Genomic DNA, 19,181 nt, shown 5'->3' on the forward strand with positions numbered 1-19,181 from the left:
CCTGTCTCACCAATAAAAGAGCCGTAATTTCAATGCAACAAATTACCCGCCAGAAATATACATAGCACAGTAATGAAGAGTGTTTCACTGTGAAGCAGAAAGGTGATGGTTGAACCAGGTCAGGACCGACGCGGGACAAAGTAGGCACTGTTAAGGACAGCCGCATCCGGGCCCTACTGCCGCAGGCTGCGCTGCGAGCCAGAGGTCCTTCAGGTAGGAGGTCCTGGGTGACTTTGGACGCCCGCACTTGGTTGGTGCATGGACTGCGACGTCTTGGGCCTGCAGACTTTCTTCTTCTTTCTTTCCGTACTAGAGGCCTCACCCGCAAACATGTTACGCCAGATCCTCGGTCAGGCCAAGAAGCACCCGAGCGTAAGTCCGCGGCCCCTTTCCGTATGTTCTCATTTGCCCATCATGTGTCAGGGTGCGGCTGCCTGCGTCCCCTGGGAGCTTCATCCTTCAAAGCCACTTACTGCCCCTCAGGGCTGCACCCTGCCTCTCCTCGTTGACCAGTACTGAGGATTCTGATCTGCCACACCGTACATTATGGGGTTTTCGCTTCGGGGCAGAAGGGGGCGGAAATCTGTGGGGAGAATAAACTAGTGAATGTTGGAACTATCTGGTGGCCCCGCCTGCTTGGAGATTTGTGGGACCGAGAGACAGGGGTATGCTATGTGGTTTAGAGGCCAGTAAAGGTCAAGCTTCCTAATTGTCGTCTCGCCTCTTAAGGATCTTGTATGCATTTCATTGCACCGCAAGGCCTTGTGGCAGTGGGGGGTGTGATCGTGAAATCCTGTTTGCCCTGAAGTTTTGGGGAGATTAGCAGCTCAGAATTTAATTGCAGTTAAGCTCTTTTGTATCTCATATTTTTCCCATCACGGGAACGTGCTGTGGTTTTAAAACTCACTCTCGGAGTCTTTAATCTTTATCATAACCCAGTTCCCAATTACGCAGCAAGCACTGGTAGCAGTACATTTGCAGACATTATGCCTAAAGGAATATTTGTGATAGGTGGTTTTTTTTTTTTGCTTAATTGCGCTTCTTGTTTCAGAGATGTTTCTTTTCATACATAAAAGACAAGCACAAATAATTATTAAATAGTTTGTTTTCAAGCGTAGAGATAAAGTGGGCAGGGAAAGATGTATAAATGTTAGAGGTGACGAAGAAATAGATTTTCTTGTAAATTTAAATTTTGAATATAATTTGCTCTACGTTAAAAGTGAGACAAACTAGAATCATATTTACCTCTTTTGCAAATTTAATTTCTTAACACAGTTTAAGAAGTCTTGCCTCAACATAAGGTCTACCTTGATTCAAATTTTAAGGCAAGATCACACAATAGCAGTTTGAGAATTGGGAATCAAGGTGTAGAAGCTACCATACTCTGTTTTGCTAGTATCTAGGTGTTTGAAGATAATCATTAATTGTCTCTTTTGTGTTTGATTCTAGTTGATTCCCCTCTTTGTATTTATTGGAGCTGGAGGTACTGGAGCAGCACTATATGTGTTACGTCTGGCAATGTTCAATCCAGATGTCAGGTAAGTTCTTTAAAATATTTGGAAGTTTGATGCTTATGAAACTGAATTAATCCAGTCTTTTTCGGGAGGCAGCGTCAAGTAGGAGAACCCAAGTTTCATAGTCGCACAAGTTCCAATGCTAGCTCTACTGTTTGCTTTTTTGTTTGTTTTTTTTTAACTAAGTCTATTTTTCTTATTGAAAATGAGATCTGTAATACCTACCTTGTAATGTTAAGATTGAGATTTTTTTTTATAAAGCATTTAATCCTGGTTCCTGGCATGTGTTTCAACAAATATTAGTTATCTTTCCGTTTTTTTCCTAGTATTAAGATGATAATGTAGCTAATACTTTTTGCCTGCCTTTCCACAATAGTTTTTCTTTTTGCAGTTGTAAGACAACAGGCAAAGAAAAGATTGATTCAGCATTATTCTATGCACTTTTCTGAATATCATTTCACTGATCAAATAGGAAGTTTTAATAAAAATCAGCTACAGAGTTTCCATTGACAGGAATTAGGGACAACGACAGCTGTTCCCAGAGGCTCTGTGTTCTACCTTTTTAAAACTGAATACATGAATCCAATTATTGTAGATTTTATCTCCATAATGAAAATATCATACTTTACCTAATAGAAAGTGAGATTGATCTGTTCAAAATATTGACTTCTCAGAATGTATGAAATGCTATAATAAATAGTGTTTTATTACTTTAACAATATGATGTTTTTTCCCTTTTAGTTGGGACAGAAAGAATAACCCAGAACCCTGGAACAAAATGGCTCCTAATGAGCAGTACAAGGTAAAGCTCCAAAGCTATTTCATAATTGCTAGAAAATATATTTTAATAAATTTTTTCATGAGGTAGTTTTTCATGAAATTTCAGATACAAGTAAAATTCCATTATAGTGAACTTTGAGGAACTGCTATGTTGTTCTGTGAAATGGCATATTGTTCCATCAAAATTTTTTTTCTTAGGGATTTTATTCCTAATATTTGGATTCTGGATGTGAAGTCAAGATAATGTCTTAATTATACTGATTTGAGAATAAGAGAAAGAATAAAAGAGGAGATAATGTAGATATCATTTACTGTTTTCTTAGTTCTTAGATACATAGTTGCAATGGTTCTCAAACTTGAATGTACCTTATCTGGTGAGCTTGTTGACATAGATTCTTCAGTTCCACCGGCAAAGACTCTGATTCAGATGATTTGGCATGGGGCCTGCGAATTTGCATTTCTAACAAGGTTTCAGATGCTTGTCTGTGGCCAACATCTTAAATAGCACAAATTTAGATTGGTTGTCTGTTTCCTCTTATTGTTATGACTGAAATATTTTGGGTAAAGATTAGTAAGAAGAAATAAAAGTCATTTGAAATTTGCTGTAAACTATGTCTGGATACACTTTTTGACATTTTCCTTGAATAGTGATCTATGGAATATTCTTCCAAAGAACCATTTATTGATTCCCCGAGCATAACCTCTTTGTTGGATGTAACGTACAAAGAGCCCTTGCCATATTGAAAAAAAGAGCATTTGATATGGTAGGAATTTCCACTAAAGAATGTTAATATATTTTTATATGAATATGTAGTAATATCATTATTTAAAAAAGCTTTATTGGGATGTAATTCACTTAACCATGCATTTCACCCATTTAAAGTGTACAATGGCTTTTATACATTCAGAGTTGTGTCCCCATCACCACAATCAATTTTAGGACACTTATTTACCCCCCACAAAAATCCTGCACTCCTTAGTGTCATCTTCCAAGTTCCCCATTCTCCTCAGCACTGGCAACCACGAATACACTATCTATAGATTTGCTTAATCTGAGCTTTTCCTATAAATGAAATAAAAAGCCTGTGGTCATTTGTAACTAGTTTTCAGTTAGCATGTTTTCAAGTTTTCATCTATTTGGTAGTTCATTTCTTTTTATTGCCATATAGTATTCTGTTGTATGGATACCACATTTTTAATTTATCCCTTCATCACTGTCTGGGCATTCAGATTTCATTATTTGGCTATTATGAATAATGTTGCTGTGAAATTCATGTATGTTTTTTGGTGGGCATAGATTTTTTTCTCTTGGAGAAATACGGGGAGTGGAACTGCTGGATCATATGGTAATTGTCTCTTTAGCCATTTGAGAAATTGCCAAACTGTTTCCCAGAGCAGTTGCACCATTTTCTATTCCCACCAGCAATATGTGTATGAGGGTTCTGGTTTCTCCACATTCTTACCAACACTTATTATCATCTTTCTTTTTTCAATATAGTCATCCTACTGGGTGTGAAGTAATTATGGTTTTTGATTTGCATTTTTCTGATGGCTGATGATGTGAAGCATTTTTTTCATGACCTTTTTAACCATTTGTATATCTTTGGAGAAATATCTTTTCAGATCCTTTGCATATTCTTTAATTGGCATATTTGTCTTGTAATAGTTTTGTAGTAGTTTCTATTCAGGATAAAAGTCCTTTATCAGATAATATGCTTTGCAATAAATTTTCCCCATTCTGGTTTATCTTTTCACTATCCTGATGGAGTCTTTTGAAGCACAGTAATGTCATTTTTAAGTGATATTGTACAATAATTTTTTTGTATCTTCCTTATTTCACTGAACATAATATTTATCTTCAGGTTGCCGCATGTCTCAAAATTTCATTCTTTTTATGGCAAATGATATTCCATTGTGTGTATGTATGACATTTTGTTTATCCTTTCATTTGTTAATGGATGGTTGAGTTGTTTCCACCTATTGGCTTTTGTTAATAATCCTTCTGTAAACATTGAGGTGCAACTGTCTGAGATCCTATTTTTATGAAGACATCATTTTACCCATAATTATTTTTATGTAGATTTAATAATTTTTTTGGTTGAGGTGAAACTGACATTAGAAAACAAAATTGATCAGGCCTAATAGAGCTTATGTTAAATCAAATAGATTAGGTTTTAACCAAATATAAAGCTTTCTAAAAGTCCAGGTATGGATCAGGCCCTTTTCTATTTTGTAGCTCTGCCTTCTGGTTGATTGACATAGCCAGGCCCAAGCATGGTTTTAAGTCTCTGGTCAGAGGCTTCTTTAGTCCATGCTTATGATATCTTCTGGCACTTCCCTCAAAACTAAGCAGGCCGTGGCCAGTAATCATACCCAAAATTCTCTCAAAGGTGTAATTTTCAAGTTTGCTTTATTTTTCAGCTTCCATGACCCCATTTTCTTCCTCAATTTAGTGGTGGGCTACCATGAAGTTACCTGAAGTAATAGTTGGAAAAGTGACAGCATATTTTGATAATTTCCCTTGGAACACTTGATACAGTTGCGAAGTGTTGCTTGGCATTTGATGCTTAAATCCAATTTTATAGCACAATTTCTTCAATGTTCTCTGGCACAAAATGAGTGTAGTCAAGTTTCTAGAGCCTTAGTCGAGCTTACATACAAATCCTGAATGTCCCACAGCAGAAACCACTACATTAAAGGTTACAATATAAACCATTAAAAAAAAAGTTGAGAATTAGAGGCAGGTTTTTTCTTTTCTTTTCTTTTTGATAAAAACAATCATAGTAATAGTTGCTTAAAACTTTAATTTAGTTCAGTTTAGGGAATTTTTGGGAATTTTAAACATGTGAAAATATAGTTTTATTTAAAAGTATATACCAGAGATGGTGAGGAGTCATTTTGATCTTGATGCAGAGTTGGTTCCACCAGTATATTGACACTTGTGAGAGAGAGAAAATCAAAAGAAAAGCTGTTGAGGCAAATCAGTCTATATCTGAAAGCTTATATAACTGCACAACAAAGTCTTAATTTTCATAAGTAACCTCTCTTGGTTGTAAAGTCTCGCCCATCTAAATTATAGTACTTTATAAACTAAATAGGGGTAGAATTCTGGGTGTTCCTCTGTTTGGTTGGAAATGTTATCTGTGTATTTAGAGTGCTGGAAGTAAAAACTTATAAGAATTGGAAAGATCTTTTCAGAAGGAATCCTTAATTATAAACTTTGGAATAGAAAAATTTTTTATAGGATCTAATGGACTATTCTAACACAGCTCTTCGTGAGACAGAGTATTTTTTTTACCTTGCCAAAAACATCTTTAAAGAACTGTAGTTTTAGATATAGTGCCTTTGTTTGAATGACTTACACAGTGTAAAATATTCTTAATTTAAAAATTCATGTCAGTAATTATTACTGTAGAAACGGAATAAAAAGAACTCTAAATGTTCTGTACCATCTCTGTGTATTTGATAGATTATCTAAAATACCTTTTTTTCTTTTCTAAGTTCTACTCAGTGAATGTGGATTACAACAAACTGAAGAAGGAAGGCCCAGACTTCTAAGTGAAGTATTTCCCTTTAAAGCTGCTTAATATGAAGGTCTTCCAGAAGCCATCCGCACAATTTCCACTTAACCTGGGAATATTTCCCCTCTAAATACATGAAGTCATGTTGGGGTTTATACTGATTAATAAATGCCTGAAACTTGATATGTTGTGTTTCATTTAATGCTGAAATCTCTGAAACTGTTAGTTTAGGGTATAGGAAATATACAGCATTTAAACAACTCAAGTTTCTATGTGTTTGTGAAATTGAAGATAAGACTTTAAAACTGCCTTAATAAAATACATTCATTTTGTGTATAGGCCATTGGTAACTTCACTAGAGCATATTTAACAACTGGAACTAGAAGTTTATAAAAATGTAGATTTGGAAGAATAATCAAGCCTCTCTGACATTGACAAAATGGAAATTCCTGGATTTCTTTTAATGGTTGGCATGGGCCAAAGTGCAGTTGTAACAGTGGGTATTGCCTTGTATTCTCTTTGCTGAAGACTTTAAAGGTTATTAGTCACTGTGGTCCTTGGATTGTAGTTAGATTCTGAGTCTGTCATGGAGCCTAGTGGCTGAGAGACCTTGAGAATGAATTCCTGATGCTGTTTTGGCAAGTTTTCAAATGTCAGAAAGGATATTAGACATTTTAAGGTGGGGAAAATGTGAGTTAGTTACTTTTTTTTTGGCATGGGAGGCACTGGGAATTGAACCTGCGTCTCCGGCATGGCAGTCAAAAACTCTGCCATTGAGCCTCCGTTGCCTGCCCTGGGTTAGTTACTTTTTAAAAATGGACTAAATTGGGATTAGGTTGGAGGGAAATGCCAAACTCTATTGGTGTTACCAACCTAGTAAAATGGCTCAGTCTTTTTTTTTTTAATTTTTTATTAATTAAAAAAAATTAGAAGAAAGAAATAAAAACATTCCCAATACATACGCTCAGCAATTCACAATATCATCACATAGTTGCATGGCTCAGTCCTTTTAGATGAGTCTCAAATGATCCATGAACAAAACATTTCAGTGGTGACTAATCAAGAACAAAATATACCACGTTTCAAGTTTTCACATGGGTATGTATTTTTAAAAATATTTTTATTGATGAAACAACATATAAACAAACATTCTTAACGAAATTCCATATTTGTTGTATAATCAGTGGCTCACAATATCACATAGTTGTATATTCATCACTATTTGCATCACTCCAGAAAAAAAAGAAAACTCATACATACCATACCTCTTACCCTCCCTTTCATTGACCACTAATATTTTCATCTACCCAATTTGTTTTAGCCTTTGTTACCTATATTATTTGTTTATTTTTTTATCCATATTATTTTGCTCATCTGTTCATACCCTAGATAAAGGGAGCATCAGATACAAGGTTTTCACAATCACACAGTCACACTGTAAAAGCTATATCATTATACAAACGTCTTTAAGAAGCAAAGCTATTGGAACACAGCTCTACAGTTTTGGGTACTTCCCTTTAGCCACTCAAATATACCCTAAACTGAAAAGGGATATCTATATAATGTGCAAGAATAATCTCCAGGATGACCTCTTGACTGAAATCTCAGCCACTGATATTTTATTTTTTCTCATTTCTCTCTTCTTTTGTTCAAGAAAATTTTCTTAATCACTTGGTGCCAGGTACCAGCTCATATGGGTATATATTTTTATTTATTTATTTTTTGTTTCTATGGGTATGTATTTTTAACTCATGTCGTGGAAATGAGAAATTTAGTGAAATAATTTTGGATTTTAATGTATAAATATACAATATAAGTATTGTTCTGTTTACAAGGCAATTGCAGCACAGTTTACAGTCCGGAACTGAGCTAAGCATTCAAATTATGTGGGTTATCTCAAATACAGAATCTTTCTTTTGAGATGCAAGTTTTACTTTTTTGCATCTAATTTTTTAACTTTTTTTTTTTTTTCTGGCACGGGCAGGCTCCGGGAAACAATTTTATTTTCCTTTTAAGAAGTTTATATTTTTAGCAGCTGAGGAGATTAAGACGTGGATTAAGCAAATTACCAAAATTAATACAGCTAGTCAAATAGCAGAGTAGGCCTTTGAACCCACGTCATCTTTTGTTTGTACAGTACACTTCAACTACTTGACTGTCCATAATTTAAGTGTTCCTTAAGCTTGCCACTCTTGTTGGACAGGGTAATTCTTTGTTGTAGGGGTTTGTCCTGTGCATTAGCAATGATCCTGACCTCTACCATTGCATGACAGTAGCACCTCCCATTGTACCTGCCTACAGCCTCTACCCTCCCACTGTGAAAACCAAAAATCTCCAGGCATTGCAAAATATTTCCTGGTGGGCAAAATTGTACCACTCTTGGCCCCTGCTTGTCTGCTCTAGACAATTTGGGATGAATCAACAAATTCAAAGTTTGAAATTGTGTAAAGAGAGTGGCTTTAGTTATATATAGCCAAGTAATTGAGAAACATTTTGTTACTAAGATGTCCCAAATGCCATGTTAAAAAAATTAGTAATAACATTTTCTAATATTAAGGACAATTGTATGAATTCTTTAAAAAAATCTTTAAACAGCATTTCAGTATGTTTCATATCTGTATTACTGAACTTTACTATGGAAAAAAAATGTTAAATTTGGTGTCAAACATAATATGCCTTAAAGAAGAAACTATCTTAGTGGTGCTATTTAAGAATTTACAATGGCAATAGAAGTAAATTGTCACTCAGGAATACAAGATGTAAATACTGTCAAGAAAAATAACCTACTCTCTTCTCTCCCCCAAATGAATTTGTATAGAAATGTTACTTTTGTGCTTTTTGTTTAATCAGAAAAGGGACTGCTTTGTCAATTCCTCCTTCATGAGGGCACTAGGCAAAGTTATATTTAAATATAGGTATTGTCTTGGATTAGCATGTTTGCATATTTGAAAGTTGCATTTTTTTTTTTAGAATTTGCAGATACTTCTCAGTAGGTACTTTAAAAAGCTAAGCAAAAATTATACTAAATTTTACTTCTTTTAAATTTATTAACCCACTCCAATCAGGTTTTACCTCTACCATAACACCAAAATTGCTTCTGCTAAAGTCATTAGTGATCTTTATGTTGCTAAATCCGAAAATCAATTATTAAAACTCTCTTGGACCTAGAAGTGACATTTGACAGCTCCTTCTCAAAACACTAACTTGCTTTGGTCTCTAAAACAGTATACTTACTTGATGGAGAAGCCATAAAATATTGCCAACATGGCTGCCGTGGCTGATGGCTGATGCAAGGCAACACAAAATGGCCTAGCCCTCGACTGGCTTTCTTCCCAGAACTGGCGGTGGTTCACACCGAAAGTGCTAACCTTAAATCTGCCCTCCACCGTAGCAACAATGGTGACCAAATCCCAGAAATCTGCCCTCCGCCCTAGCAACAACGTTGACCAATCCCAGAAATCTGCCCTCCACCCTAGCAACAACGGTGACCAATCCCAGCCTGACACGTGTCCCTGCATGCTCCCAGCCTATATAAGCCTGTGCACTTCCTCAATAAAGCAGATGCTTTCCACTCGCCTCTGAGGGTTGTCTCCTGAGTCATGTGCTATGTGCTGTGTGTCTGTGTGACTGACTCAGTATGGCCACTTACCCCCAGCCATCAACTACCCAACACTTACTTTTTATTCTTTCTTTCTACAACCACTGGCTTTTCTACCCAGTTTATTTTGCAGGTGCATCTTTGTCTCCCTGACCTCTTAATGTTGGAGTGCTCTATATCCAGAGTTAGGACTTTTTCCCTTTACTATCTGTAATCTCTTTTTTGTTTTTCTTCTGTTCTACATATATAATCAGTAATTCACAATATCATCACATAGTTGCATATTCTTAATCATCATCATTTCTTACTATCTGTAATCTCTTCATCCAGTCTCATGTCTTCATATAACAATGTTTTGGAGTCCACAGTAATACACAAATGTATGTATTCACACACCACTATATTACTATATCTGTGTCTATATGTTTAATTATTTGACCTCTCAATACCTATGTCTAATAGGCATCCTTAGCATCCAGTTCTGAACTTATAAACATTTTAATCAACTACTACATACCAAAACATGCTTTACCACAGTCTTCAATCATGTCAGTTAATAGGAAGATCATCCTGGTGGTTCACGCCAAAAGCCTTGGAGTCCTCATTAATTCTTCCAATATATCAATAAATCCTGTTTGTTCTACCTTTAAACTCTACTCAGAATTCACTACTTCTCAACATAAAACTCCACAGTCACCTTGCTCCCAAACCACTATCATCTCACCTGGATTATTGAAATACCTCTCAATTCATCTCCCTGTCTAGTCTATTCTTAACACAGCAGCCATATTGATCCTTTAATAGATCACATTGAATTATAATCCTCTGTCAAAACCCACTGTTTTTCCATTTTATTCAATAAAAGCTAAATAATCCAACAAAGCTCTACAAAATCTGCCAATTCTCCCTCTACTGATATCTTTTTTACTCTACCTGCTTCTCTGCTCACACATCTCTAGCCAAGTCAAAGTTTTTTGATCTACAATCAGAAGAATGTTCTCCCTCAGGTCTTTGCATTTGTTTTTCCTCTGCTTGGAATTCTCCCCCAAGTATTTGCATGACTCACTCCCTTCCTCCTAGACTTCACTCCAGTGTCACCTATTCAGTGAGGCCTTCCCTGATCAACATTTCATATCCTGCCCTTTTCCTTCTTTGTTTTATCCCTCAGTACTTATTACCTTCTAATGTGCTATATAATTAACTTATTTATTACATTTGAGATATCTACCCTCATTAAAATGTAAGTTCTGTGAGGTTAAGTATTTTTGTCTGTTCATTCTAGGTTCCCAGCTATCTCAAAACCTAAAATGGTACCTAACATGTAGCTCACATTCAATAAATATTTGTTTAATAAATAAAAGATCAGTTCATCAAGTGTATAGAACTTAGTATGTAGTCTCAAGTGGCTACAAATTATTTTTAAAAGGGCAGGGCAGAGAACCTGAATTGGAGAAGATGCAGAAAGCCTTTTGCGAAAGGTCTCTGAGTTGTTTTTTTTTTGTGAGGGAAGTGCATGGGCCGGGAATTGAACCTGGGTCTCCTGCATGACAGGCAAGAATTCTGCCACTGAATTACCCTTGAACCCCTGTATATATATTTTATATAATTTATATATTATATATGTTGTATAAGATACATTTTTAATATTTCCCATTGTAGCAATTTGTCCCTTTCCTCTAGGGCTTGTGGTAGTTCATCTTCTGAGGAAATCACCACTTTTTTTGGCTATTAAAAAGGTAAAGGAAAACAAAAAAAGACATAAGAAAGGGTTATAAGAGGATGTCTCTACAATAAAGTGAAACTAATAACAATACCTAACATTCATGGAGCCAGTCACCCACTGTCATGGTCAGCTTCATGTGTCAACTTGGTCAAGTGGTACCTGTTTGTCTGGTTGGTCTAGGACATTTCATAGAATTAAATCATGATCTCGTCAGCTGCATCCACAGCTGATTCCATTTGTAATCAGCCAAGGGGCGTGTCTTCTGCAATGAGTGATGCTCAATCTAATCACTGGAAGCCTTTTAAGGAGGCTTCAGAAGAGACAGGCTCTCTTCCTGTTTGGGCTGGCGAGCCTCTACTGTGGAGTTCGTCCAGACCTTGCATCGGGATTGTTGGCTTCACAGCCTGCCCTGTGGATTTTGGGCTCTGTGTTCCCAGAGTCATGTGAGACACTTTTATAAATTTTATATTTGTGAGTATTCCCTGTTGATTCTGTTTCTCTACAGAACCCTAACTAATACACCCTCCAAAGTTCTTTACATATATTACTTCATTTATTGCTAATTATAATATCATAAGAAAGACAGTCTCGTTCCTCCTCCCCCTACTCCCTTTTTTTTTTTTAAACAAATGAAGAAACCAAGGTGTAAAAATTTGCCTGAGGTCAAATATTACTGGAAAGTGTCCCAGATTTGAATCTAGACAACTTTTGTTTAATCTAGACAATTTGACTACAAAGTCAAATTAAATTATAATTGAATGAGATAATGGATTTGAGGGACTTGGTATGTTTCCTGGAAGAGCAAGCACTACTTAAGTATTAGCTGCTATCATTGTAAACTCCAGAATACGTTTCATTCCCTTCTTCCTTCAGAGACTTTAATGTGAAATTTCTAAAATTCATACCATATAAAATTTAAAGGAAAGAAAAGGACTATTTGGCAAAAGCTTATCTTCTAACAAGCTTATAATCTGATCAAATGCTTTCATCACAAATATCATTGATTTCAATATGTGGACAATGTGATCACCTTTTACACTATACAAGAACTGTAAGAAGTAGTGTGTTTTCCATTTCTCCCTGGGTTTTCTAACACAATGCCTGCCCACATAGCGTGCCATGGCAAAGTCCCACCTTCTTCATTTGCATTATGACTCAGTGAATTGAAATTTTGATATGCAAGTCATCCCTCCTAGGTTCAAAATGACTGAGTCAATCCATGCCTGACATTAAAAGAATTCTTTGATGCTATTTGAGTGACAAGTAGTTCTCGAAAATTTGATCTCAGGTCTTTCTGCTGTTGCTTTTAATCTTAAAAGGCAACAGTTTATATACTATCAACATAGATTGAATCGTGTACCTCAACATAGACATTCTTGTGGGTTTGAGCCCATTTTAAATAGGACCTCCTGAAGATGTTCTTTTCAGTTAAATGTATTAGGATCACCCTTATGCAGTTGGACATAAGGGTGATCCTAATACATCTATTACTAGAGGCCTTATAAAGAGAAGAAATCAGAAGCCAGAAGTCAGAGAAAGCCAAAGGGAGGAGCCAGAAGCTGGAGGTCAGGAGAAACTGGAAGCGCAGACAGAAGGAAAGGAGAAAACATTGCCATGTGATTGGAGATAGAAATGCAAGTCCAAGGATCCCCAAAGGGTTCAGAACATTATAGACTCCAGGACAAAGCAAGCCTTACTGATCTTGATCTTGGACTTCTTCTAGCCCCCAAATCATGAGCCAGCAAGTTTCTGTTGTTTAAGCCAAAATTGTGCTATTTGTCATAGCAGTATAGCAAACTAAGACAACTATATGATCTTCTCTGTTTGTTCCCAACCAGAAAGAATAACACTTTTTCTTCTTAATCAGAAATAAAAAAGAATTAGTGCTACACAAGATTTTCAGATCCCATATTAATCCATCCTAAGTGATGATACTTTGCAAACTTAGTTATTTTAAATTGACCAGAGAGTTGCTTATGCTTTCCTATTATATACTATATTTAAATATCTTATGTTACAAAGCAACTTTATTAGAAGAATCTTGTTAAATTGCCTTAAATCTATATTTCTTATAAGGAATTTGTTTGCTGTTTCCTCATGATTACCCGTAAGCAGTGGTATGCTGGTGAATGTTTAACCACCAGCTCTCCAGGGGAAAAAGGATACCAATTTGGGGCATTTGTCAATTTCCATGGTGTAAATACTCCTGTCATGATAGGTAAATTAATGCCCTCCCCCAAAGATATCCAGGCCCTAATTCTGGAACCTGTGAATATGTTAGGTTATGTTGTAAAGGGTATTAAGATCACAGATGGAAATGAGGTTACTAATCAGCTGATCCTAACATAAATTATCTTGTATTATCTGAGTGGGCCACATGTATTTACAAGGGACCTTAAAAGAGGAAGAGGCTGAAAAAGAGTCATATGGACATTTGACTGTGGAGAAATGGTCAAAGAGATGCAACATGATCAACTTTCATGATAAACGAAGGTGGCTTTGAGTCAAGAAATGGGGGTGGAAAGCTATAGTAAAGGATTCTCCCAGAGCCTCTGGAAGAGAACTCAGCCCAGTGAGTCCCGTGACAGAGTTCTAACCTATAGAGCAAAGATAATAAATTAATTTTTTTTTAAGCTACCAAGTTTGTGATAATTTACAACAGCAAAAGAAAAATGAATACACCCACCATGGCTGGGCTCAAGGCACCATCTTGGTGTAATTGACCACTGTGAGCTGACTCTGTCACACCACTGGGTAGACTTAAAAGAGAGAAATTTTCTTTATTTCCTCCTTATAGTTCATAGTAGAATAATTAGCTAAATAAAAACTGATTAACTGAAAACCCCACACTAACATTATATCCTTATGTTTACTTTCCTTGCCTTTTGTTTTTAGACTTATGGCAGTTGGAAGGTAGGATGTACACTTAGGAAAGATAAAGGAAATGGGACAAGCCATCATATCCTGAGGGGCCCATTCACATAGACCATGATATAAATTATGTCCTATGGAGTTGAGCAAAATTATGTCCCCAACATGGTAAGAGAGCTAGAATTAGATTTTTGTAAGAATTTGACAATTAATGTTCTTTGATATTTCTTTTTAAATTTTACCAAAAACTAAAATCATTTTCTTAGTTAAAAAGTCATAATTATGTAGAAAAAAGAGCATGGGTTTTTGGAATCACATAGACTTTGGTTGAAGCCCTGGTCAGCCTCCTCTGTATCTTATTCAGAGATCCTAACAAGGAGAGCCTGAGACCAAATTTTTTCACGAGGTGGTTCATTTGGGATCAGGAGTGGTAAGAAAGGGCAGTGAATTTGGATAGAAAGACAAGCCAATACAAGGATGGGTATTTGTGTTGTCTATTGCTATGGGAGACTGGTGCTTGATGCTATGATTGAGGAAACCTTATGAAATGCATTACAGAACTCTACCTGGAGAATGAAGGGGGAAAACATTTATCCATTGGCTCCTGACCCTACTGTTCAAATATAGACCCACAGGCATTAATTCTTCGGTACTTCTGAGTTGAGGGAATGTGTGTGTGCCTTGTGGACACATTCAGACATTTCACAGGGTCAGAATATTTAGATACTTAGCACCTGCCCAAGGCAAGATGCACAAGGTGCTGTTAGGTTACATTTGAGTGAAGCTGGTCAAAGCTCACAGGAAACTGCTTCCTGCAGCAGTGGCTGGAATAAGATGATGATGAGAAAATTTGAAGTGGTAAATGAAAGGTGCCTGATATGGACATTTTATGTGGCTTTAAGACTCAACTATGTATGTAGAATGTAGAGTGATATTTGTCTCAGCTTTATGGTGGCAAGAGTGAGTGAATTAACACATGCAAAAACAACTTGAAAGAATTGTCTATATTTTCTTCTCCACCTCCTTACTACATGTTTATTCTTCAATTCATGTGGCTTATGCCTCTATCACCCTACTGATACTGCTGTCACTGAAATTGATATATTGATCTCTTCATTGCTATATCGAATGATCATCATTCATTTTTTTGGTTATTGTTTTGCTGCTTATTATACTACAGCATTCTTTCTCATTCTTGAAAATTGCTTCCCTGGTTTTCATGGCATCTTGTTCCTTGTTCTGGGTGCATACTCTTTCTTAATCTGTTCTACTTTACATGCATACTCATTAATTGTTTTCTGCTAGAATTAATAAATACAGAAAGCACCTGTGTCTGTTTGAATCAATTATGTACCCCAGAAAAGCCATATTTTAATCTTGATTCTAACTTTTGGGGGCATCCATTTCTTTTAATCTTGATTCCATCCCGTGGGTTGGAAACTCTTACTTAGATTATCTCAACAGAGATGACACACCCAATTGCAGGTGTGAATTTTTGATTAGATGGAGATGTGACTCCACCATTCCAGATGGGTCTTGATTATTTTACTAGAGTCTTTAAAAGGGGAAATATTTTGGAGAAACCTCAGACATGACAGAAACTTCAGAGCAGAGCTGACACAGTTGCCATCCCTTGGAGGACAGAGACACAGATGTTTGGAGATGTTTGGAGCCCAGCAGACATTGCCACAATATGTTAAGCAAGCCAGAACCTGGAGAGAGACAAGGGAAGCCAAGATATGAAAGCCAGCACCAGAGAAGCAAAGTGAGGAACCCCCACAGGAACAGAGGTTGGAAGCAATGGAGCCCAGGAGCAAGGAACAAGCAGATGTAAGCCACGTGACTTCCTAGCTAACAGAGATGTTCTAGACCCAGTGATCTTCCTTGAATTAAGGTGTCTTTCCTGGATGCCTTAGTTTGGACATTATCACAGCCTTAGAACTGTGAATTTGCCACTGAATAAATTCCCCTTTTTAAAAGCTGTTCCTTTTCTGGTATATTGAATACTGGCAGCTTGCAAACTAAAACAGCATCTGACAATAAATAGTCAGTGGGAAAACTGTTTTCTATGTTTTCAAAGTCAGTAAATTTCTAATTTTTCTAAGTATCCTATTGGGAATCCATAATCTCAACATTTATTTAACCCATTCTTTGAATATGTCAATGTGGCATAATTTTATTCTTGGCCTGGTGGCTTAGTCTCTTTCTCTCCCTCCCTCGCCATTTTGGCACGTCCGGTTCTTCTAGACCTCTAAATTATAGGCCTCGCCGGCGACTAGTGATGATGCAGTCTTGTCTCTCTAACCCTATTGGTCTTCTCCTTAGTCCTCCACCTACCCAACATCCTCTGCTATGGGTACACTCAGGAACAGCATCTCTATGGTCACAGTCACTCATCCATCCTCCCTGTGTGATTGGCTACCCTCCCCTGGAGGCCACGCCCTAACTCCACCTCTCCTCAAACTGTATATAATCCAGGGCTCGCCGAGCCTCGTGGTCTTTAGCTACTGGCGGCCCTGGCATAAGCGTCTACCAACAATAAAGCTACCTCGCTTTATGCCTTAATTGGCTCGGCCTCCAGTCCTTTAGACCCGCAGCGAGGTCTCCTGCGCGCGCCCCTTGGACCCAGACCCCCAGCTCGAGCCCCTTTTCTGCATGCGGCAGTGTCGTCTAGCAAGCAGTGAGAAGCTGAGGAGTAGAGGGTCCCCGATAGTTTAGCGGTTAGGCCAAACCGCAAGTGGCACCCAGCGTGGGTCACCTCTCTCCTCACCCGGCGAACTCCCACAGCAGCCTAGGACCTCGTCCAAGGTAAGTGCCCTCGGCACTAGCCACCCAAATAAACTCCAAAGGAAGTCCTAGGCCCTAACCGGAGTGGCTAGTTGTCTCCCTAAATTTTGGTGAACATGGGTAGCAGAATTACTCGGCAGCAGGCACCACAGGTCCGTGCCCTAGCGGCACTTTTAGACACTCATAAGTGTAAAGTCTCTGTTAAGCAGCTGCAGGTTTATTGGGATCTCCTGCTTCCTTTTAACCCGTGGCTAGTGACTTGCCACCTGTGGAGTACAGACACTTATGATCAGCTAATTGCGAGAGTAATGGACAAAATGGAGCACGAGGGTAAGCGTTTCCCTCCAGGGTTGCTCCCCACTCTCCTTGCCATTCGCTCTTGCCTTCAGGGCTCCTCGCTGCCGACAGACGGCCACCCGGCCCGAGCGACGGCCGCGGAAACTAACGGCTCCGATTCTGAGTCAGACTCGGTCGCTGAGTCGCTGCTCGATCAGCTTAATAATCGGCTAGAGGTAGATCCTCCTAGGGATACAAATGGCAGCCTTCTGGCTTCTTCCTCGAGTAAAGAACAAAGCAACAGGAAGAACCTCTACCCCGCCCTCCCGAAAGGGAGTGGCCAGGAGCCATCTTGTAACTCCCTCCCTCCCAACCCACTTCCGCCTCCTCCGGAGTTAAAAAAGCGGAACAACACTTCCTCGACCCCTCCTCTCACAGGGGAGGAGCCTGGTCCGCCATCTTATGCCCCTCCTCTGCCATTTTCTAAGGGGGAGGAGCCTAATCCGCCATTTTGTGAGACCCGTCCATCATTTTGTGACTCCGGGGCCACGGCCGCTGGCCCAGTCTGGCCTGGTAGCCCACCTGTTCAGTCCGCTGCAGCGGCATGGCCTACTGAGCCCCAGCGGCCCCTCCCGCCGCCCATGGTTGGATGCTTCCCTATGAATCTCCAGCCGACGCAGCAGCGCCCACTTGCTTGGTATCCTCACAGTGCAGAGGCAATCAAGCAACTGCGCAAAGCGGTCAAGGAAGACGGGTTTGCGAGTCCATACGCGACCCACCTGCTAGAGGAAATGTCCACGCAGCTTAACACACCTCATGACTGGACGACTCTAGCCAGAGCTATTCTCACCCCAGGCCAGTATGTTGATTGGAAGGCGCACTTCAACTCAGAGGCCGAGCGGGCTGCTCGACAAATAAATTACCCAGGAGGGCCCCCGGGCCTCGGCATCCCTCTCGAGTCTTTCCTCGGGAGCGGTCGGTACTTTAACCCAGCGGTCTATACCACTGCCCTGTATGGGTTTTGGGTTCAGTTACGAGAAGTAGCCATGCGGGCCTTCCGTAATTGTTCAGCCTCCAGACCAGAACAAATTACCAAGTTAATTCAGAAAAAGATGAGGATTTCGCCTCCTTTGTCTCTAGGGTACAAGCGGCTTGCAAAAACAAAATACACGATTATCAGGGACTTTGTAGTAGAAATGCATCCAATGAGTTCAATTCCTCAGGAAACACTTACCTAATTCCTTCGCCAGGACTTAAATGGGCATGTAGCATGGGTCTAACACCCTGTGTCAGTACTAGTATTTTCAACAACTCACAGTTTTGCATCCTAGTACAGGTTTTGCCGAGAGTTATCTACCAGTCAGCCGATGATTTTGAGGAAGTCATGGAAATGAAGCACCGACACAAAAGAGAAGTAGTCTCTGTAACCTTAGCAGTACTGTTAGCTGCCGGAGTGATGGCCGGGGTGGGCACAGGCACTGCAGCCCTAGTTCAGGGGAATCAACAGATGGCTCTTTTAGAGTCTGCTGTTAATGAGGACCTAGCGTCTATAAAGCAAGCCATGGAAGCTCTGGAAAAATCTTTAACATCCTTGTCAGAAGTTGTGCTTCAAAATAGAAGGGGCCTAAACTTGTTGTTTTTAAAGGAAGGAGGGCTGTGTGCAGCCTTAAAGGAAGAGTGCTGTTTTTATGCAGATCACACAGGGGTAGTCAGAGATTCCATGAAGAAATTGGGAGAGAGATTAGAAGCCAGGGAGAAAAGATTAAGAGAAAATCAAGGCTGGTTTGAAAATTTGTTTGCCCAGTCGCCATGGCTAACCACCTTAATCTCTACTATAGCAGGGCCTTTGCTGGTGCTTTTGTTGGTATTAACCTTTGGGCCATGCATTTTATCCAGAGTAATCAGATACACAGAGTGGGTAGGGAGATTGCTCACATTCATTAATTACATGCGTTTAAAAAGGGAACTCGTTTGAGCCCCCCGTGATTGCATAAAATAAGTTCTTCTTTTAAGTCTTGTTTCTAGGAATCCAGCAACAACTTGCCCAGCGCGACACGTAGCCCATCGCCGCCGGCAGCTGGTACTGTTGCCACCGTGACCTTCACTCAAGC

The 19,181-nt window shown here is 38.8% G+C and overlaps 1 protein-coding gene across 1 annotated transcript; it reads left to right on the forward strand.

Moving 5' to 3' along the window:
• Positions 1-200: 200 nt before the first annotated feature.
• On the forward strand, positions 201-5,998 carry COXFA4 (cytochrome c oxidase associated subunit FA4). Its single transcript, XM_077122802.1, has 4 exons — positions 201-372; positions 1,450-1,538; positions 2,256-2,316; positions 5,796-5,998. Exons 1-4 carry the CDS (start codon positions 259-261, stop codon positions 5,850-5,852), a joined length of 321 nt encoding a protein of 106 aa, XP_076978917.1. The 5' UTR covers positions 201-258; the 3' UTR covers positions 5,853-5,998.
• Positions 5,999-19,181: the final 13,183 nt, after the last annotated feature.

The sequence above is a fragment of the Tamandua tetradactyla genome, chromosome 1 (assembly GCF_023851605.1).
Source record: "Tamandua tetradactyla isolate mTamTet1 chromosome 1, mTamTet1.pri, whole genome shotgun sequence".
Taxonomy (NCBI): Eukaryota; Metazoa; Chordata; class Mammalia; order Pilosa; family Myrmecophagidae; genus Tamandua; species Tamandua tetradactyla.